General features: G+C 44.0%; 1 protein-coding gene across 7 annotated transcripts; it reads left to right on the top strand.

Annotated features, from left to right (window-relative positions):
* Positions 1 to 1,127: 1,127 nt before the first annotated feature.
* On the top strand, positions 1,128 to 22,016 carry TDRD5 (tudor domain containing 5). Of its 7 annotated transcripts, none has more exons than XM_062602299.1 (11): positions 1,128 to 1,295; positions 2,209 to 2,694; positions 3,537 to 3,664; positions 8,302 to 8,411; positions 9,412 to 9,618; positions 10,986 to 11,052; positions 12,193 to 12,393; positions 13,725 to 13,886; positions 15,948 to 16,097; positions 20,119 to 20,332; positions 21,159 to 22,016. In XM_062602299.1, the coding sequence occupies exons 1-11, from the start codon at positions 1,169 to 1,171 to the stop codon at positions 21,356 to 21,358; spliced, it is 2,052 nt and encodes a 683-aa protein (XP_062458283.1). In that variant the 5' UTR covers positions 1,128 to 1,168; the 3' UTR covers positions 21,359 to 22,016. The 7 variants fall into 7 exon arrangements, with proteins under 7 accessions (XP_062458283.1, XP_062458282.1, XP_062458287.1 ...); XM_062602298.1 differs by having other exon boundaries at positions 8,302 to 8,522; positions 20,167 to 20,332; XM_062602303.1 differs by having other exon boundaries at positions 8,302 to 8,522; positions 20,119 to 20,280; positions 21,159 to 21,313.
* Positions 22,017 to 22,318: the final 302 nt, after the last annotated feature.

The raw sequence follows: 22,318 nt of genomic DNA, 5'->3' as shown, positions 1-22,318 counted from the left end.
GGGCAGGGACACCTCACACTAAACCATGCCACCCAAGGCTCTGTCCAGCCTGGTCTTGAACTCCGTCAGGGATGGAGCATTCACAACTTCTTTGGGCAACCCATTCCAGTGCCTCACCACTCTTACAGTAAAGAACTTCTTCCTTATATCCAATCTAAACTTCCCCTGTTAAAGTTTGAACCCGTTACCCCTTGTCCTGTCACTACAGTCCCTAATGAGTCCCTCCCCAGCATCCCTATAGCCCACCTTCAGATACTGCACGACAGTTTACCAGGCTCTTTGGCCTTGGGAAAGTCACCCAGCGTCTCTGCTGTACCTTTTCCTCTTAAACGGGACCAGAAAACACTCTTAATAGCGTTGGGGTTTAAGTATCCACCTTAAAGGGACTGCTCCCTTTCTGTGCGTGGCTCTTTAGCAATGTGCTAACGTTTCCTGTCAGCAGGGAGACACACCTGACGTTTAAACTCAGAAAGCAGGGGCTGCAGCTCCGTGCAAGCCCCCGGCGGGCCGCTGGGCACAGGCCACCCGGCCACCGACCACTCCACCGGTGGCGCCCTCACGGCCCCGCTGCAAACGGGAGGACCCGCCTCGCCCTCGCGCCCCGGAAGGGCGGGAAAAGGAGCGCGCAGGCGCAGAGGAGTGTGGTGGGCGAGGCGGCGGGTGCGGGCGGTGTGGCGTTGGCGTTGGCGTTGGCGTTGGCGTTGTGCCTTGGGGGTTCTCGAGTTGTGTTTTAGGGCTGCAGGAATCGCTGTTGTCCCGTCGGACAGCGACCCTGTGAAGCAGAGGGGGAATCTGCAGGCCCGGGTTTAGGGGAAATCACATGGGAGGAGGCAGTGAGTGCAGGAGGAGCCAGCTTGAGTACGAGGGTGCTGGAGGGCGGCAGCTCCAGGGGTGTGAGCAAGGAAATACAGGGAGGTAGTGTTTGTTGGTGACCCTGGCTGCTTGTACTGTTCTCCCCTCCCCAGCTTTCAGATGCTAAGTGATAAAAAGTCTTTTGCCTGTGCTGCTGTTGCTGTGGTTTGACTTGTCTTCTGCTTGCTTTTGTTTCCCCTTTAGGCCAGACGTGTCAAAGAAGGGACAGCTTATGGAGCTGCTGAAAAAGGAGGTGAGATCGCTGCTAATGGCTGCCAAGGAGGGCTTAACCCCAGCTCAGCTGGAGCACGAGTACATGGCCATGATTGGCAAGCCACTTCCTGTACATGACCTGGGTTTCCAGTCCACTTTGGAGCTGGTGGCAGATATGCCTGAAGTTGTCAGAATCTATACTTGTGGGAAAGGCACTTTTATCCTCAAAGGTGAGATATTGTTTCCTTATGGGTGGAGGAATTATTTGGGACCACATACTGGTATGAAGTGATGCTCCAAAGCAGGGATGTGCAGGATGAATTCCTAAAGCTAGCTTTAAGTCACATATCTCTGTATTTTTTTTTTCTCCTATAGGTCTATTTATTTTCATTAATGTTTTTTCGTATATTTTTTATCTGCTTTTTCTTCCTGTCTGCTTTTTCTTCCTCAGAAAAATCACAGCAGCTTCCAGTTACTTTTGTACGTTTTGCATTATGCACTTAGTTTAGAAACTGCAGTAACGTTTCTTATGGGTACACTAGAATGGGTAAGCTTCACTGTTCCTGTAAATGCATAGTACAGCAGGAGCCAAAGCCAGGGATGAGGCCTCTCAGACACATTTCCCTACCTGACCCCATGGGAGGTTTAGTCTATATCAGAGAATGTTTTTAATTTTCATTTCCTTTTTGTTGGGAAACAAGTGGTAGGTGGAAATTGTTGGTTGCTATAGTAAGTCCAGGGAGACCTTGCCTGGGCAAATGCTGTGAGGGTTTACTGTGATTCTGGCTGAGGGGAGCAATGAGCCATTTACTGTTTTCCCACCAAAACTTGCAAGCAGCTGGATCTCCTCTTCTGATCCTTTGTTAAGGATTTGATTGCCCTCTTACCTGGATCTAGGTTTATAGGGATAAGGGTGCAGTTTGGCTGTTGTCTGTTAAAAGTGGTTCAGTCCAGTTTTGAAAGCAAGAGGAAAAGTGGTTTCCCTGCTGTAAATCAGCCACAGTTTAGTGTGATTGCTTTTGAAGGAGACACCTGCTTCTGGAAAAGGTGGAGGGATTAGGAATGAAAAGGAGTTTTGCCTTTGTAGAGCTTTTAATGGTTTGCTGTTTTGGTAGTCTAATAGTTTATTTCTTTCTGTTGTAGCCATTGCAGATGAGACCACCAAAGCAATTGCCAAACTGGTTGCTAGACAGAGGAGAAGTGCTAAGGAGCGGAAGAGTGCTGCTGTGAGGACAGATGCTATTTCTTCCCATAAGAATCCACAGAGTTTCCCTCGGAGGGGCAAGGCTCCCACCCTGCCAGCAACGGTGAAGGCTGAGTTGCAGGATCTGCTGAGTTCCTCACCGCTTCTGCTCTTGGACTTTCATAATGCCTTCTTTAGACGCTTTGGCCGGGTGTTTGAGTACACACAATATGGATTTTTCTCCATGTCTGAAGTCCTGAAAAGTGTGTCTGATATCATTGTGGTTGAGCAGACAAAAGCAGGTTCCTTGCTGACCCTGGAGAAGCATCTGGCAAGTGAGATAAAGAAGGAAGAGATGCCGCAGGGTGAGACGTGGGAAGAGATGCCGCAGGGTGAGACGTGGGAAGAGATGCCGCAGGGTGAGACGTGGGAAGAGATGCCGCACGGTGAGACGTGGGAAGAGATGCCACAGGGTGAGACCCGGGAAGAGATGCCACAAGGTGAGACGCAGGAAGAGATTCTTCAAGATGAGGTGGTGGTGTCTCACAAGCGTTGTCGCCAAGCAACTGTGTTTCAAGAGGGCGTTACTGCATTTCCAGTTGCTGTAGTCCTGGTTCCCGTAGGTTTTAGCACAGAAGGATTGTGGGGTACTGCAGAAGCAGCTGTCACAGGGGAGTTGTTTTGGTAGCAGAGAGCTCAACTGGAAGTTTTCTGTAGGTTACCACTTTTTTTTGGTATGAGGTGAAAGAAGGGATGTTTAGCTCATTCAAACTATGGACTTTCTGCTTGTGTGTGTAGGACTGGAATTTCTAGTAATTCCAAGCAACAGGTAGCAAACATAGAAGGATCTCCTGAACGTCTGCTCTGCAGGCTGATAAAGCCTTTCCAATGCAGTTTTTCAGAGTGAAAGTTTAGCACTAGTTTGAAAGGCACAGCTGCAATATTCCACAAAACAAGAGACTGCAGATGTCGTCAGCACGAGAGAAGGCAGAAAATCACATATAGTTCCTGTCAAATTCTCAACTGTTCTGTCTGTGCATCATTCTAGTAAGTGATTTAACCGTTAGTATGCCTACATAAGCAAGTGTGTTTTGTTTTCTTTTGATGTATTAGCATAGTGAATGGTGCCTCTGAAGTGAATACTCATGACTGGTGGCTGTGAATGGTACCAGAGGTGAGGGAAACAGCACCAGTGCTTTCAGACTTTTCATTTGTCTTCTCTTTCTGCTTAATACGGAGCACTGCATCACTCCAACAAAGAATAACAGCTAAATTATTATCTTTGCAGGAGCAACTGCAGTTAGGATGTCTCCTTTGGAACCCATCTGTGAGACAGAGAGCTGTTATCTAGCAGCAGAAGAGAAGTCAGAGCCAGTGAAAACACAAGCAGTAGATTTGGGTGATGGCCTCAAACAAGTAAGTGGCTGGACAAGCGATCTGTAGTTCTTTCATGTCTTAATCCAGGGAGTGATACTCTTTATTTTTCTGCTCTTGTTTCTGTTAAGTTTGCATTGTTGATGCGCTGCTGCTTCCAAAGAGTTTTGTACCTGTTTTGGATGAGCCTGGAGGTGACTAAACTCATACTGATCTGGTATATAGCTTTATATGCCATACAAACTGGGTCTCTTTCTGGTCTTGAGATCCGTGTTGTATATCATCTGGGGTCAATTAAGCATCATCTTGCTCCATGATAATAGTCGTTATACCTTTTGGTGTACTTTATTGTAACTGGACCTCAGTAATTTTGTTCTGAGACTAGCTGTGTGGAATCTCCCGTGCTGCAGTAGGTATGGCTTAAGTGTCAAGCAGCTGTGTGACAGAGGTGGGGAATCATAGAATAGTTAGGGTTGGAAAGGACCTTAAGATAATCTAGTTCCAACCCCCCAGCTATGGGCAGGAACACCTCACACTAAACCATCTCACCCAAGGCTCTGTCCAGCCTGGTCTTGAACACCGTCAGGGATGGAGCATTCACAACTTCTTTGGGCAACCCATTGCAGTGCCTCACCACTCTTACAGTAAAGAACTTCTTCCTTATATCCAATCTAAACTTCCCCTGTTAAAGTTTGAACCCGTTACCTGGCTCATGTTCATTTTCTCATTACCCAGCACCCCTAAGTCCTTCTCTACAGGGCTGCTCTGAATGTCTTCTCTGACCAACCTGTAGCTGTGCCTGGGATTGCTCCGACCCAGGTGTAGGACCTTGCACTTGTCATGGTTAAACTTCATAAGGTTGGCATCAGCCCACCTCACAAGCGCGTCAAGGTCCCCCTGGATGGCATTCCTTCCCTCCAGTGTATCAACCGAACCACACAGCTTGGTGTCATCAAGAAACTTGCTGAGGGCGCACTCAATCCCACTGTCCATGTCAGCGACGAACATGTTAAACAAGACCGGTCCTGACACCAGTCCCTGAGGGACACCACTCATTACTGGTTTCCAGCTGGACACTGAACCACTGACCACAACTCTTTGCGTGTGGCCATCCAGCCAGTTCTTAATCCACCGAGTGGTCCATCCATCAAATTGATGTCTCTCCAATTTAGAGACAAGGATGTCGTGTGGGACAGTGTCGAACGCTTTGCACAAGTCCAGGTAGATGACATCAACTGCTCTACCCCTGTCCATCAGTTCCACAGCCCTATCATAGAAGGCCACCAAATTGGTCAGGCAGGATTTCCCCTTAGTGAAGCCATTCTGGCTGTCACCAAGCACCTTGTTGATTTTCATGTGCCTTAGCATGCCTTCCAGGAGAATCTGCTCCAAGATTTTGCCAGGCAGAGAGGTGAGACTGACTGGTCTGTAGTTCCCCAGGTCATCCATTTTCCCCTTCTTGAAAATGGGGGTTATATTTCCCTTTTTCCAGTCATCAGGAACTTCACCTGTCTGCCACGATCTTTCAAATATGATGGCCAGTGCCTTTAGCAACTTCATTTGCCAGCTCATTCAGCACCCGCAGATAGATTTCATCAGGTCCCATGGACTTGTGCATGTTCAGGTTCTTAAGATGGTCTCAAACCAGATGCTCTTCTACAGTGGGTCTACGGTCTTCATTCTCATGGTCCCTGTGTCTGCCTTCCAAGAGTTGGGTGGTGTGGTCAGAGCCTTTGCCAGTGAAGACTGAGGCAAAGTCATTAAGAACCTCAGGTTTCTCCAAATCCAGGGTAGCCAGTTCTCCCAATAGCTTCTGGAGAGGACCCATGTTGTCCCTAGTCTTTTATTTGCTACATACCTATAGAATCCCTGTTAACATCCCTAGCCAAGTTTAATTCTAACCGGGCCTTAGCTTTCCTAACCTGGTCCCTAGCTTCCCAGACAACACCCAGGCAGGTGGCCTGTCCTTGCTTCTAGCTTTTATAAGCCTCTTTTTTCCTTTGCATTTTCCTCAGCAGCTCCTTATCTATCCAGAGAGGTCTCCTGGCCCTCCTGCTGCACTTCCTTCTAGTTGGGATGCTTGCAGTAGGTGATCCTTGAATATTAACCAACAGTCTTTGGCCCTCAGAGACCTTAATTCCTGCAGTCTCAACTCTCCTATTTGATGGGACTTGGGAAACTTTGAGTGGTTTGTTTGTTTGTTTGCTTTGGTTTTGTGGATTTTTTTATAGCAGTATATGTTTAGAAGGGGATGGAGAAGGAACAGTACATAGGGTCTGAACTGCCAGACCTCATTGGAGGAATTTGTTTGTGTCCTCTCTATTTTTTCCCTTTAAGTATCTTTAAGCCTTCTTTTTCTTGAGGAAAATCATCCTACTGTCAAAAGAAGGGTAATGAAAGTAAAGGAAATAATGAGCGTTGTCAGCCAAGCTCATCTTATGGCTGTATGCACCTGTACAGTTGGAGCACATAGGTCAGGAAAGGGTCCTAGGTGTTCTTCCTGCTTTGGTGTTTTGTGTATGAATGAACCTAGGAGTCTGGGACTATGACTTGGACTTTGTGTGGCACTTCATAAAGCATACCCTTTATAGAGGTTTTTGGCAGGCTGTTCTGATCCTTTAAAGAAATTTTAGTTTGGTGTGATGAAGTCCAGAGAATAAGGAAGTCTAGGGAATTGCCCAAGATCAAACAAAGTCTGATAGTGGGCAGGGTGAAAAAATGGGGGTTATGGTCCAGGTAGCTTCAGATTTTTTTGCAAAGGAACCGGTTTAAGGATCCTAGCAGGAGCAGTCTTGGAAGATGTTTGTCCAACCAGTATTTGTCGTGAAACACCAAGTTTGCTAGGTTTTGGTTTTGTTGGGTTGTTTTTTTGTGGTTTTGTTTGTTTGTTTTTTTGGGTGTGTGTTTTTGTGGAGGTTTTTTGTTTGTTGTTTTTAAATGCCCTAAAAAAGGAGGAAAGCAGGTTGAAATGTGTTATTTTGGGTATGCAGTGAACACTTGTTTGTTGGGATGCTGCAAGGTGGAGGGGGAAAGATGAGACCTCATTCCTGTCATGCTGCAAGGTGTCCAAATATCCAGTCATGAGAGACTGATAATGGAAGTGTTGTAAGGGTCAAATGAGGAACAAGGGCTGAGTCAATCTCCTTGGCCCTGAGAAGGGTAAAGTATATATTGCTCTTGCTCTTGGCATCTTTTTCTCGCTGCCCTGTGCAGAATGTGTCATCTGCACCAATCTTGGCAGTTTCCAGTCCAGCACAAGGCAAGGAGTTTATCTCACGGGCCATGCCTCTTGTAAGCCTAGTTTTGCAGTGTGTTCTGTTGGTTTATCTTTTTACAAATTTGTTCCTTTTTTGTGAGCATGTTTTTAAATACATCTTTCAAAGAAATGTGTGTTGTTGCTACCAGTGTATGAGCTAGGTTATGAAGATCATGTGTGCTTTTAACAGTCTGATATGAAGAGCATTTTCGGAGAAAAAATGTCCCTTTCTGGATGGGGTGAAATGTAAGGGTATTTTCTAGAGATGATGCTGCTGCTCAGGCAAGGATTCCCTCACTTGCTCTTTAACTCAAAAATGTTAACTCACTGTTTAAGTCAGTGTTTTAGTCAAAACTTTTAACTCAAATTCAAGGATGTTAGCCCTTGCTCAGTCTGCAGAAAACTCGTCTGCTTCTTCTTCAAAAAATGGTTGAAAGAACTTGTATTGCAAAACCCCATTGTTTGCGATTGAATGTAGCCATACACGCAATGGTGTGTGTGCTGGAAGACAGATTTACCATACCTTGCCTGGTGTATAATGCAGTGGTAACTTGTAACATGTTCAAGGTGAGTAAAATTGAAATAATTTTGACTTCTGATCATTGGATGAGTGCTGTTTTTTTGCACAAGAGAAAGCTTTTGAAGCAGTGAAAGCAGCTGATGTCTAATTAAGGTTCCCATCCACACATTAGTTCAAATGAAATAATGTTTTCGGGAGTAAAAGAATTAACACAGAATTGTAAGCTGGGCTAATGGCTCATTCAGGTACAATTGTCAAGAGTGAGAAAAGAACAGAATTTGTAGGATTGGTTTTTCTTTTTTGTTTGTTTTTATCCTTGGAAAATAGCTTTAGTGTGAAAGTGGGATGCATTTGTGCCTTTTGTCACTTTTGAATTGTTTTCAGGTAGTTTTGCTAATTCAGTCATGTACTCTTTCATGGTCATGGAACATAGGAATAGCACCTTTGGGGTAAAATCCAACAAACTGCCATGTTTTGTTTGTGGGTTGTTTTGTTGTTGGTTTTTGTTGGGGTTTTTTGGTGTAGATACTTGGTTGGTTTTGCTTTTCTAGCAATACCTATTCAATACTTTTTTTCTAAATATGTTACATGACTTCAATTCTTCTCTTTTATTCCTTGCAGGAATTCAAGCAAGGGTTTTTTTGTTGCGCCCCTCTTTAAACTAGAGGGAAGAAAGAAGGAGGAAAGATGGAGAATGTGAAAATTAATGCTTCTGTCACAGGGGAAGTTTTAATCCCAGTTTGTGCAGTTTGTTGGGATTATCTGATACTCGGTAACTTCCCCAGAAAAGCAGAACTGTTGTTTGTTTTGGTTTTTTTTTTTTTTTGAAGTGGAAAGGACAATTATGTGTGTTCAGTGCATGACAAGACATTTGAGTGCCACCCTCCTTTTATTCCTTTGTAGACTCAGTATTTGGAGCAGTCCCTACTAGACAAATTGATAATGACTCCAGAAATACCCCCAGATGCTGTGCAGGACAGAAGTCTTTGCAGTTTACCACCACTGGAGAGAAGGTGTTTGGTGGGAGTCTTTGTGGAAGTAATTGTCTCTCCTGGCCAGTTCTACGTTCACGTATGCAGCGAGGAAACATCTGATAAACTGCAGGATATGATGTTTGACATGAGGTGCGAGCATGCTATCCTGATTCAGTACTGCTACTCGTGTGTGTGCTTGTACTGAAGGAAAATGGCACCCAGATGTTGGTTATGGTCACTGGTGGCTTGATTACTTAATAGAGAGATGCCAGTGCTGTACTGAAACATATGCTGTTAATGCCTACCCATTCCTTTTAACTTGCAAGCAATAAATATGGTTAATAGCAATTCACTGTATTTTGGCTGTGTCCTAGACAGTTCTAAACTTCAAAAGCCTGGAAAGGAACATTAAGGTTCCTTTGCACCTCTCTGTTGTCTGTGCTGCTATGGTTAATGTACTCAGTTAAGGCTTTTACTCCCATCTCCAACACTTACCAAAAGCAACAGGTAACAGGCCTTTGTCCGACCTATATTTGAAAGCAAAATCCTGTCAGTGCCTTTGTGTCAGCTACATTATGCATTTAGAATTCTGTTCCACCACAACAGTGCTGTTAATTGTGTGCCAAAGCAAATGCTTGATGTCTGTGGGGCACGTGTAAATGTGATTAGAGTCTGCAGACGTACTGTGTATGTGAGCCAGTACACCGGGACCTGGTTCATGGGAAGCATTGTCATGTCAAAGTAATGTCATTAATGACTAGAATAGTTGTATGTAGCTTCTGATTAATCCTCATTAATTAACTTCTTGTTGGAACCCAAGAATACAGTTAAAATGTTAGAAGTTTGGGTTTGCATTTTTAATTGCCATTTCAGTTTGAGTGTGTCAGAACTGAGAGGTAAATGATCTATTAAAACAAGTCCTGAAAATTCATGTCATGAGCACTTTGAGAAATCTGGATTCTTCTGAAGCCCTGTATATTTCTCTGTATTCATCTCCTGCATTCTACAAAGCATGGTTTCTCATTCTGATCTTTTGCAGACACTGTTACTCAAATAAACTTGTTTCTGATCGTTATATCATGCCTGAGTCTTCAGTACAGCCTGGACAGCTTTGCTGTGTAATGATCTCGAAATGGTGGTACCGTGTTATCATCCACCGTGTGATCAATGACAAAGATGTGGAGGTGTTCTACCCTGATTACGGAAACCTCGAAGTTGTCCGAAAGTCTTGGCTGAGATTCCTCAAGTAAGTAAATCACAGAACTGTAGAATGATCCAGGACTGCAGAATGGTTGAGGTTGGAAGAGATCTCTGGAGGTCATCCTGTCCAGCCTTCCCACTCAAGCAGGGCCATATAGGGCGGGCTGCCCAGGATCATGTTGAGATGGTTTTTACTTGCAGATTTGCTGAGGGTAGTCTTGGCCCATCACCCACATAATTAATGAAGATGTTGAACAGTATTGGACCCAGTCATGACCCCCAGGGTAACATTGCTAGTTCCTGCCCTCCAGATTTGTACCACTGATTACTGCTCTCTGAACCTGGCCCTTCAGCCAGTTCTCAGTCCACCTCACTGCCTGCTCCTCCAGCCCAGATTTCATTAGCTTTCCTATGAGTATCTTACAGGACATGGTGTCAAAAGCCTGATAGAAATCAGGGTAAGTAATACCCACTTCTCTTCCCTCACCTACCAAGCCAGTCATTTCATCATAGAAGGTTGTCAGGTGGGTTAAACATTACTTCCCCTTGGTGAATCCACACTGGCCATTCCCAGTCACTTTGTCCTTCATGTCCCTGTAATGGTTCCCAGGGTTAGTTGTTCTGCTGCCTTCAAAGGTATTGAGGTAAGGCTGACTGGCTTGTCTTTCTTCAGAAAGACATCCCAGAATGTGGATTGCCTAGAAAAAAATCTGGGCTTTTATTCCATAATTGTGTCTCTGAGGCATTTCCTTGCTTACATGCTAATGTAAGCAACATTATTTAAGACCTGTTTTTCTGATAACTCTAGGTCCTTTGCTCACAAGCCCTGTCCATCCCTCCCTCACTGTGACTTTGGGCTAAATCCTTTCCTCTTTCTGTCTTCCCTCCTCAGTCTTTCCTCTTGCTGCTTTCTGTTACTTCGGGACAAGCTCCCTAATCTTCCTTCCTGGGTTCCGTGGATGGATGTGAACATCCTTCTGAACGGACATCAGTTGAAGTTGGACACATTTGCAGTGTCAGGGGTACTTGTTTTCCTCTGTAATTCAGTACCTTTTCCCCATTTCCTTCTTCCCTATGATTTGCTTCAATTTATGCCTGCCCACAGGCATTCTTTGGTTCAAAAATCATTGTTCTCTGTCCCTAACTTGGTAATCATAAGGGGGTTTGATGGGAAGGTGCTTGGGCAAGGGAAGGCATAGGGGACCAATTGTTACTGCTGTTTTTGCTGTCCCATTCTTGGATATGAAGCGTTTTCCAAAACCGCTGCTGGGCTTTAGTCTTAAGTACAAAATCCAATATGGACCTCTGTATTCCTAAGCTGATTTTAAAACCTAGAAGAGGAGGAAGTTCTTCTCTTTGCCTGGCTTTGCTCTGACTTTGATGTAATGGTGATGGCTTTGCTTTGTATTGTAGGTGGTGCTACTTGAAGCTCCCTGCTCAGGCCATCCCGTGTTCCTTGGCATGGGTAAAACCCGTGGAGGTATGTGTTCACAGGCAGTTTTGTTTCTTGACACGTATGAGAGCTACCGAGTAAAAGTTGCCCTCAAATAGAGGGCAAACGCAGGTTAATTCAGGTCCTGTTGATGTTTACAGCAGAATTGCTGCTGTTAAGTTCAGCAGAATATGACTGCTTAAGTGTCTTTCTCTCTCTGCCTTCCTCTGTCTGTTTTCTTTATGATCAGAATATTCTTCCTTATATTGTTGCAGAAACAGATAGCTACTGTTAAGCTGGTGGTGAGACACTGGCACAGGTTGCCCAGAGAAGTTGTGACTGCCCCATCCCTGGAAATGTTCAAGGCCAGGAACTTGGATGAGATTTTGAGTACACTGGTCTAGTGGAAGGTGTCCCTGCCTGTGGCAGGGTGGATGGAACTAGATGAGCTTTAAGGTCCCTTCCAACCCAAACCATTCTGTGATTCTATGAAACTTGTTTCTTTCCCTGCCAGTAATTCTCCAGGGTCCTTCTGAAGCCTTGGTAGCTCCAGTCCTCTGTTTTAAAATTTCTGTCAGTGACAGAGCTTCAAGTGAGTTGCTTTGATGCAGTCAGCATACCCAAGGAATTATAGAGGTCATAAGAAAATTCCTGTGTGCTGGGAAGCCTTGGTCAAGAAGCCTGAGAAATAAAATCTCTGAAGGAAAGCTTCTGTCTTTTAAAGATATTATCTTTTAAAAGTTATTTCTTTTGGGTTTTTTGAGGGTTAAAGAATCACAGTGCTTATTGCAGTGAGGCTTAGCAGCCTCTTGAAAACTTAACCACACTTCTAACATTTATAATCACAGGATCCCAGGAATTAAAAAAAAAAAAAAACAACAACCAAACAAACAAAAAAAGCAAAACCTAAAAATCTATTTTAAGCAATTGTGATAAAATCACTGGCCCTCAAACCATATTTGGAAATAGGTATTAGGGTGAAAGGGCATTCCCAGCATAACTAGCATTAAAGGCTTTGGGGTAATTTGATGTATTCAGTGCTGGGAAGCCAGTCTGCTTGACTTTCCTATATTTGTCCCTAGCCTGACCTAGCTTAACTGCCTTTTTGACAAGTGCCTTCAGGGGGAAGTCTCAGGTGGTGGATATTGGTCTGTTTATAGTATTTTTATATTCTTGTTTCTTCTTTAGGGTACATGGTCCAGTGCAGCAACTCTCCTGTTCAAGAACCTGTGTCATTCCAAGCTACTTGTGGGCATTGTGGATGAATATGTCAATGGCATTTTGCATCTTTTCCTGTGTGACACATCCACTAAGGAGGATGTCTACTTCCACTGTGTCTTGGAGGATAAAGGATATGCTGACATCTGCGGAAAGAACATCCCCTCTGAGGTCAGGAGGGAGGCATGTGCTGCTGGAAGGCACCCAAACAAACAAAAACACCAGTTGGGCGCCTCTAATGGGAAGATCTTTAGCTTGAAGCAAGTAGTTTTGTGAAGAGAAGACTGATATTCCCTGCTTTTTTGTAACTTAACATTTTGTGACTGCATCCCATGGTGTCTAACAATGATGAGAGCTTGTGTTTTGGTTGAGGTGGAATCTGATGGTATAGCAGTGATGTTCTGATTTAATAGAACTAATTATTTTTACCCTGTCTTCTAACAGTGGATTAGAAGGTTTTTATTTTTTTTAAGTTGATTACCTTGTTAGGATTGCAGATTCACCTGGAATTGACACACTTCTCATATAAATAAATGGAAAAGTAAAATAGCTGTAAATGTTCTGTGCATAAGGCCAAACTGAGATGGAATTGAGAGGTTGTTAAGAGATGTGTTAGTTACTTCACTACCCATTGTTAATTCCAGCCAGTTTGGTTAGCCATAAGTTGAGGCCCCTGATTTATCCAGTCAGTCAGAGAACGTTAATTAAGTTTTATTGTCTAACTTAAAGTAGTGCTACATAGTGGCAGAGGCAGTTGAGTGAGGAACAAGATAGTTAAATTATTTTGGTCTCCTCTACTTGTAGGCACTGAAGACTGGTTTTGACATTAATAAGCTGAATTATGGAACTGGTCTTGGTTTAAAAAGTCTCTTACTTTGCCAGTGAAATGTACGATGTTAGACACTGTAACCACGTAGATTGCACATTGTCCCTTGGACCAACAGGTTGTAAGCCAGTGTGAGAACATTTATGATTTGGGTCTATTTGTGTCGTTGTCTGAATCATAGAATCATAGAATAGTTAGGGTTGGAAAGGACCTTAAGATCATCTAGTTCCAACCCCGCTGCCATGGGCAGGGACACCTCACACTAAATCTCTCAGCTCAGTTTCAGTAAGAACTGTGTGGATATGAAAACCCTTAAAAAGGTACTGCCACAATTTTGTATCTCAGCAGAAAGTCAGGCTTTAGAGTCTGCTGTACTTCTATTTTTTGTTTTAATGAACAGATAAAGAATGTGTGTTTTGGCAGGATTGCTATGATTGTGTTTTTGCATGTGTATGTCTGATTTTGGGGGGAGTGGACCACTGCTGAGTAATTTTGTTGCTCAGAGGAGAGGAGCTGATATTTGTAGGAAGACAGTTTCTGCAAGGATTTGGAGCTAACTTGTGGGTGGTATGCTTCTTCATAAAACCTGTTAGAAATCTGATTTTTTTATTCTTTGTGACAGTTACAAAATGTTTTTCTTGACTATATTGGTTTTTGTTTGTTTGTTTACTACTAGGGATTCAAGGAACTGAATCCTTTGGCCTTGTATGTTCAGCCCCGTGAGAACTGGGAGAATGCTGAACTGGTGGAGCCAGACCTTTGCTTGCAGCAGGAGTCTCTAGATGCAGATAACGCAACAGCAACTTCAAAGCTGGATGGGAATGAACTGTGTGATCAGGTGGGAGTTTGGCTATGGTGTAGCTATCACTCAGTAAAACCAGCTCCAGGGGTCAGTAGACATGTATCGTTTAGTCCCATGCAGTTTTTTTGTGGAGTTGGTGTTTTGCTTTTATAAAAAGCAGGCAGAACCATAATATAAAAACAGTTACATGTGGACCATAAATACATCTCTAGTTGCTTGTCCTCTGATCATTTTGCAGACTTCAGGGAGTCTGTGTGCCAGTGATTTCACCAACCTCTCATATGCACCACATTTTTTCAGTTGGGGGGGAATGGACTCTGAGAACTCCAGTACTAGATTCTTGAGATCAGTTTGACTTGGCCCCCAGCGGTGCAAAACATGAAAGTGCTAAGAAGTGGTGTATTTTCCTCTCGCATCTCTGGGGTTTGGCAAAGGATGTGTAATAACTTGGGGTGTTGTTTAAATGTAGAAAAAGACCATAAGAATTAGTGGTATATTATTTCAATTAAGGGTCTTACTCATTCCAAACTTACTTGAAAGAAGCAATTTGCAGTCCTGGTTGATGCAGTAGGTAAGGTCGTACAACTACAGTTTTATTAAAAAGATAACTCTAAAAGTGAATGATCTCTAGATGTTGGTGCTACTTTACACCTTTTATTTCAGAGCATGCTAAAAGAGAAGCCCTTTTGTGTTTAGCAGGTGAAGAAACTGGTGAACAGAGGGCTTAAGGAGGGAGTAAAACCCAGGTCTTGAGTGCAGTCAAATGTAGTACTAGATACTAGATGTAGTACTAAATGCTAGAAATGCCAGGAACACTTAGCTACAGGTGACTCTCTCTACTTTTCTGTGTTATTTAAATTGTAGTATTTTCATGACACATTTTACTGCAGGGGCCAAAGCACCTCTGAGTAAATGTCAGCTGTTTGAAGCATTCAGCAGTGGGCCTGCTCCATGGCTGTTTTCCGACATTTCTCTGAAATAAGAGTAAAAGCTACTGTAATGTTAGTGACTTGTAAAGCAGTCATTTAACTAGGCTTTGTTTTAGCCAACTGTGTTTCTGTTCTAGAGAAACCATGAAAGCTATGTATCTTAGATATTAATGGCCTTGCACAGTTGCTGTATTATCTGAACTGAAGGACGCAAACCAGTGTCTTACATATGTATTTGCAAGAAATTAACATGACATAGGCTGCACATCTGAGTTCATTGTGTTTGGGGGGCATTAATGGAAAAATACAGAGAGTACCCTAACTAGTTAACTATAGCAAGATCCATTTGTGTAAATGTCAGACATAGCTGGTGATTTCAAGACTAGAGGAATGTAAATGCATTCAGGTGGTTTTGTCATGTCTGATTTCAAGGGTCTTATTAGAATCCATTTCCAGAAATAGCAGTCAGTCCTCTAGATCTCCCTTTGTGTAGGACCTTAAACATTTCCTTGTCTGCTGTTTAGCTCTCCATAATGTTTCCTTTTCTTCCTTGGTGCATCATTAACATGATCATCAGTGGCAGTTCAGTAGTTCAAAATATTTCGAACTGGAATGAAATGTGTCTAATATGACACTTGTTAACTGCTTAGCTAGTGTTTTCTGGTAACTCCTCTTAAGCTGTGGGAAACTCCCTTTGCATTGTCTGATCTTAGATTTGCCTCATCAGGATTAACAACTTTCTTTTTACCTCCCACCCTCCTTAAGTGCAAAACATCTGGACACTGTGTTGTATCAGCTCTGTTATGCTGGGACACTTCTCCGTGGTAAAATTTTTTGGAAGGCAGCAAGCAATAAGCAGAAAACATTGCTTGAATAAAACTGTACTTTCCAAGTGATAAGTTTTACTATGGCAAAGTTCAAGTGAGAGTTAATTTCTTGTTCACATAACTTCCTGTCCTTCCATGTTATTTCTGCCCCTTAGAAGTAGCCCAAGCTCTCCACATAGAAATGTTAAAACTTCTGAGTAGAACAGATGAGCTCCTTTGCATTTCTCTCTCAGTTACTCTTTAGTGGTATGATCTTGATTGTTCTGTAATTTGCTCCAGTGCATGCAGCTTTCTTCTACCCACACTGGCTTTACCTTTTCTTGCTTTGTCCAACTCCTTAGCAGTGGCATCTGTCTGATAATGAGGAGACACAGGATGATGTGCAGCCACTTTTGTATGAAGTGAGTGTCCCAGGAACAACACACCAAGACACTGAACTTGCACAGAAGGATACAGGTGAAACTTCTACAGATCTTGTGGCAGTGTTTAAGGTAAGGGTGTTTTTCACAGCTGTTGCTGTTGAGAGGGGTTATTCTTGGTTTTAGATTATTTTAATAACCCTTTGATTGCTTTAACATGTATTCCTTTTTTTTAAGTGACTGCCAAATTATGACTGGCTGTTAGCATGAACTCAGAGCTATACATTTTCTTCTTTGCTGTTGTTTCTGATGCTATTGATGCACTAGTGCTCCACTAGCACATGAAAGTATTGTGGGAGCAAGGCTGTTTCAGCACTTTATAGGTCAAACCTGGCCCTTCTTCATTGCTCTACTTCCCCTCCATTAACAGTCTCGAAGGTTGCTAGGAGTAACTGGGGGTTACTGTGGGGCTGCATCGCTCATGTCTCCTTAGGAGAGTGGATTTGGGAAGGTTGTGGTTTGGGCTGTGCTTTGAGGCACTGGTGTTGCTTCTTTAGTAGTGGTTAATGATGAGTCTAAAAGGGCCTGCAGCATGATGTTTTGCAGAATATTCTCTGCTCTGGGTTCAGCAAGGAGCCAGTATTGCTCAAGGTTTGTTGAGCTGCAGAAAGCATTGCAGAGCTGGAAATGGGAATGTGCCTACATGGTTTTGGATAACCACAGCTCCTTACACATCTACAGGTTGATAGTGGCTGAGACAAAAATCTTTCTAAAAGGGTGAGGGGGAGAGTCAGTTCTGTCAGTTCTCAGTTGGTTCTCTCAGTCTAGAGCAGAGCTGGAAGAATCAGAGTGTCAGGGTTATTACATGAAAGGGAATGAGAGAAAGCAAGCTGGGAAAAGGGACCTTGAGAGAATGAGAGAAGAGATTCTGGTAGCATGTGCAGGGCTAAAGTACAGTGAGATAGAGGCAGGTGGGTAGATAGCAGTAGGGTCCCCTGCAAGTACTAAACTGTGTGAGTTTCAAAGCATAGGATCACCTTGGAAGGCAGACACAGGAACCGTGAGAATGAAGACCGTAGGCCCACTGTAGGAGAGCATCTGGTTTGAGACCACCTTAAGAACCTGAACACGCACAAGTCCATGGGACCTGATGAAATCCATTTGTAGGTCCTGAAGGAGCTGGTGAATAAAGTTGCTAAGCCACTGTCCATCATATTTGAAAAATCGTGGCAGACAGGTGAATTTCCTGATGACTGGAAAAAGGGGAAATAAAACCCCCATTTTCAAGAAAGGGAAAATGGATGACCCGGGGAACTACAGACCAGTCAGTCTCACCTCTCTGCCTGGCAAAATCTTGGAGCAGATTCTCCTGGAAGGCATGCTAAGGCACACAAAAAAACAACAAGGTGTTTGGTGACAGCCAGCATGGCTTCACTAAGGGGAAATCCTGCCTGACCAATTTGGTGGCCTTCTATGGTAGGGCTGTGGAACTGATGGACAGGGGTAGAGCAGTTGATGTCATCTACCTGGACTTGTGCAAAGCGTTCGACACTGTCCCACACGACATCCTTGTCTCTAAATTGGAGAGACATCAATTTGATGGATGGGCCACTCGGTGGATAAAGAACTGGCTGGATGGCCACACACAAAGAGTTGTGTTCAGTGGTTCAGTGTCTGGCTGGAGACCAGTAATGAGTGGTGTCCCTCATGGATCGGTGTTGGGACCGGTCTTGTTTAACATCTTCATGGCTGACATGGACAGTGGGATTGAGTGTGCCCTCAGCAAATTTCTTGATGACACCAAGCTGTGTGGTTCGGTTGATACACTGGAGGGAAGGAATGCCATCCAGAGGGACCTCGACGTGCTTGTGAGGTGGGCTGATGCCAACCTTATGAAGTTTAACCATGACAAGTGCAAGGTCCTACACCTGGGTCGGAGCAATCCCAGGCACAGCTACAGGTTTGGCAGAGAAGAGATTCAGAGCAGCCCTGAGGAGAAGGACTTAGGGGTGTTGGTCAATGAGAAACTGAACATGAGCCGACTGCAGTGTGGGCTTGCAGCCCAGAAAGCCAACTGCGTCCTGGGCCGCATCAAAAGGAGCGTGACCAGCAGGTCGAAGGAGGTGATCCTGCCCCTCTACTCTGCTCTCATGTGACCTCACTTGAAGTATTGTGTGCAGTTCTGGTGTCCTCAACATAAAAAGGACATGGAACTGTTGGAACAAGTCCAGAGAAGGGCCATGAGGATGATCAGGGGACTGGAGCACCTCCCATATGAAGACAGGCTGAGAAAGTTGGGGCTGTTCAGCCTGGAGAAGAGAAGGCTGCGTAGAGACCTCATAGCAGCCTTCCAGTATCTGACAGAGGGGCTATAAGAATGCTGGGCAAGGATTCTTCATTAGGGACTGTATTGATAGGACAAGAGGTAACAGGTTAAAACTTAAACAGGGGAAATTTAGATTGGATATAAGGAGGAAGTTCTTTACTGTGGTGGTGAGGCACTGGAGTGGGCTCCCCAGGGAAGTTGTGAATGCTCCATCCCTGGCAGTGTTCAAGGCCAGGTTGGACAGAGCCTTGGGTGACATGGTTTAGTGTGAGGTGTCCCTGCCCATGGCAGGGGGTTGGAACTGGATGATATTAAGGTCCTTTCCAACCCTAACTATTCTGTGATTCTATCTTTCTAACTGGAATGGAGAGGTCCTGGGCACATTTTCTGTCCCTGGCTGTGATCTCTGTTACAGTCTTTAGAAGCAGTGACAAGAATTTATATTGAGGAAGACAGTGGAATGGAAAAAATAATCCTACCTATAGCCATTAGGGGGAGTAAAATGCACCAGTCAGCTGCTTATGAGGATAGATGGGAGGACCTTGTTTCTCTGATTCATGCTCATCTCTTGGTCATAGGGTTTTGTGGCAACATCACCAAGTGGCATTTTCTCCCTTTCAGTTTTCACTGCTCATGTTTTCCTTTTCAGTGGTAGTGTTCTTAATTGTGTTATTCAGGAGGAAGAGTAGGTACTGCCTTGCGTCCTGCCCCTCACAGCACTTTCTAGGGTATCCTCTCTGGTTTGCCTCTTCTGTAAACTGAACAGCTTCCTGTTTTAATTATGTCCATCCCAGCTTTTTCCAGTGCGAGCAGATGTTTTTATTGTCCACCCTTACACCCTGTCTGTTTCTGCTTTGCCTTGGAATGTCAGTGACACTGCCTGCACTGCAACAAGGATAGCATGGGTAACAAGAGGAGATAATTATTATCTTTTAACCTTGTTCTTTCTGCATGTTAGGCAGAGGTTTTCAGTGGGCTGGAGGTATCAAGCTGAGTCGTTGGTTAAATGGACTCTGTTGATGCCTGTTACCCAAATTATTCTCTCTTGGCACTGAATTTCTGCTACCCAACCACTGTAGGTCTCCTGGATACTTCAGAAGTCTGTCAGGAGTGCCTTGTGGGCGACAATTTAAATTGCTTAAATCTGCTTGTGTAAAAAAAAATGTGTTGTTCTGGGCTAATCCTCTGAGTGCATTCTCACCAATGGGTGAAGCACCTCTGAACGGTGATCCACCCCTCTGAAGGTGGATGCCTTTCTTCTGCCTTGGCAACAGAAGAACCCTGTACAGCAAGCACCTTAGTTTTGAACAGCTGTGGTTGGCAAGGTGAATTGCTGCTTGTCTGTAGTTTCACTACTTTTCTCATCTGTACTGAGTTAACAAAACCAGACATTGGCTCTAGTCCTTGTCTAGTGCTGAGACGTGTGACAATCCCTGAAACTTTAATTTGTATTCTTCAGCAAAAATGCAGAGGGATTTCTTCTGACTCAGCTCCCACTCGCTTGCAGAAACTCCCTGTGTCATTGCCATCATTTGTTCTGCGTGGGGCTGCTGATAGGTGAAACAGATGTTAATTTCTTGCTAAGACATGGTGATTTGTATCTTGTGATGATCTGTCACTCTTCAGCTTGCTGTGTATGAAAAGCTACCTTTTAGCCAAGGTTGTGAGGAACTAGGGGTCTTTGTTGGGGTGGGTTTTGGGGTTTGTTTGGTTTGTTTTTTCAAATCATCCATTTGCAGACTTTGAGAGGTAATAAAGATTAGGGCAGCTAATGAACCAAGCATGCATAATCACATCCTCTCCTGAGTTTTTTATATACATTTGCAGACACCTCATTGGCTTGAAGAGTCCTCAATGCCTGTTGTCTTATTCAAGTCAGTGGAAGACTCTTACACCTCCTATATGTGCTCCAAGGAACCAGGAGGAATAAGCCAAGATAAGCCTGATCAGATAGAAAGATTTTCCAACAATCTCCAACTTCGTGAAGCTGTGCATCCCTCTGTTCTCCTTATGGCAATGCCATTTATGGACAACCATAACAGTACGAATAGATTTGTCAGTTAAAGTTAACACGGCGGAAAGCCGAGCAGTCTGTTACTGTGCTGTGAGTCTTGCAGTCACTACTGGGTATTTTAGGACTGGTGCTGCTTCTTTGCTAGATGAAAGTGTTGGTCTTTCTGCAGGATGGAGATGTGAAAGTAATGAATGGCTGGGTGCAACGCATCGGTTTGACCTTTGTGTAGCAAAATGGATTCCTAAATTTTTAATGGGAACAAATGAATTGAGGTTTATTTCTCCCTCTGATTTTTTTTGTTGTCTTTTTTAGACTTTCTGCTGCTTTCCTGCAGAAGTCTTTGTTTCTCCACTTCATACCTTGGTCTGTTTGTTTCATACTGAGTCTCTCAATCTCTCAACTGTAAGGGACAAAAGGGTTTTTTTAAACCCTTATAAGGTCCCTGTCTGGGTGTTCTTTTTCCATCTTCCAAATGATGAAGAAATTTACAACACCCATATGAGAGTTTGCCCAATTTATGAGGTAGATTAATGACTCACTAAAGGCAGTGCCTGTTTGTGCCTTGGAGCTGAGCTGTCTGTCTGGAGTGGAGACCCAGTTCTCCAGGCAGGAGCACTCAATTCACAGCTGATTTCCCACCTCTGGGGAAACTGGGGGAAACACTGAGAGGGGAGTGGGTGACAGACTCTTGGATTATACAGTGTTGGGCTCATCAAATACGTGGGCAGTAGCAAGTCCTCTTGCCATGACCTGGTAAGGTCCAGGCAAAATATATTTCAGTCTAAACTGGAGCTTCAGTTTAGAGTTTCCAATGTCAATACCATCTTTCTTTTCTGTGTCCCTCCTTATGCAGATGAAGAGCAAATGAGGAGCAAAGACCATCCTGGGAATCTTGCAGTTAGCCTGTGCTTTGACAGTGGGCTGCCTGACCAGGGGCTATCCCGGAAACTTTTCCTCCCTCCTACCACGCTACCTGCAGTGTTGGCAGCTGCACGCTTAGCCTCTTCCAGTAACTACTTCCACTGGCTCCCCAGCCTGAGAAAAAAGGTGTGAGAAGAGGGGAGATGCTGGAGCAGCTGCCGGGGGCAGCAGAGGTCCTCTCTGTGACCTTGCTGTTACTTTCTTTGTTCAGAAATGTTTAATCGCTTGGAAGAACTTGGAGTCTTTCATCTTTCCATATGTGCCTGGTACATGTGATAAATGTTGCTTTTACTGTTAGGAAAATAGTTTGGTTTTGTTGTGCTGGTTTATTGCTCTTTAATGGTTCAGGAGAACATGTAAGTGTCACATTGTTATATATCCTTTAAGTTTAGGAGAGGGAAACTGACAACTTGTCCATCCCTCCTTCAGTGCAGGAGCAGTTTGACATTGTGTGAAGAGCTGGTTTTGGTTTTTAGCATAGCGGATGCTCTATGCCCTCTTTGCTGTTAGAAGAACTGGTTGTATCCCAGCTCACGCCTCAGTCCATGGAGGTGCTGTTAACTTGCAAGAAGAAAATGCTCTGATTTGTTGTTAAATTGTGATGCCGCTTATACGAAGCATCAGGAATCCCATGTCACCGATACTGAATGAGATCTCTGAAGAATCCAGAGAAAGGAAGCTTATGTTGGCCATGTTTATGTGGATCCTTGCCTGTGGCAAGAAATCCTTTTGGGCTTGAGTTTGTTAATGCAAAGGAGAGCTGTGAAAATAAAAGTACCCTGGTTGCGCATGCTGGTGTTCAGCTGATTTGCTGGTGCCCAGACTGTTCCTCAGGGCTTCAGGGGTTTCAAGGGCCGTTCTGTACCCACCTGCAAATGTGCCAGAGGTATGCTTCACTGCAGACCAGCAAGTAAACCTCAAGATAGGGTTTAACATTAATATTGCAGTGGATAAAAGACCAGCAAAAGAAGTTTATTGTTTGGATTTATCTTTAAAGCTCTTTTCCAACCCAAACCATTCTAGACTATTTTGTTCTAATTTCAGCATTTAGGGGTGGTTTTGGATGTGAAAGGGCCAAAAACAAGTAGAGAA

Source organism: Pezoporus occidentalis, unplaced genomic scaffold, assembly GCF_034315485.1.
Source record: "Pezoporus occidentalis ecotype Australia unplaced genomic scaffold, CSIRO_AGI_Poc_V1 ctg76, whole genome shotgun sequence".
Lineage (NCBI taxonomy): Eukaryota > Metazoa > Chordata > Aves > Psittaciformes > Psittacidae > Pezoporus > Pezoporus occidentalis.
Note: the sequence above shows the minus strand (reverse complement) of the source record. Positions and strands in the feature narration are given on the sequence as shown.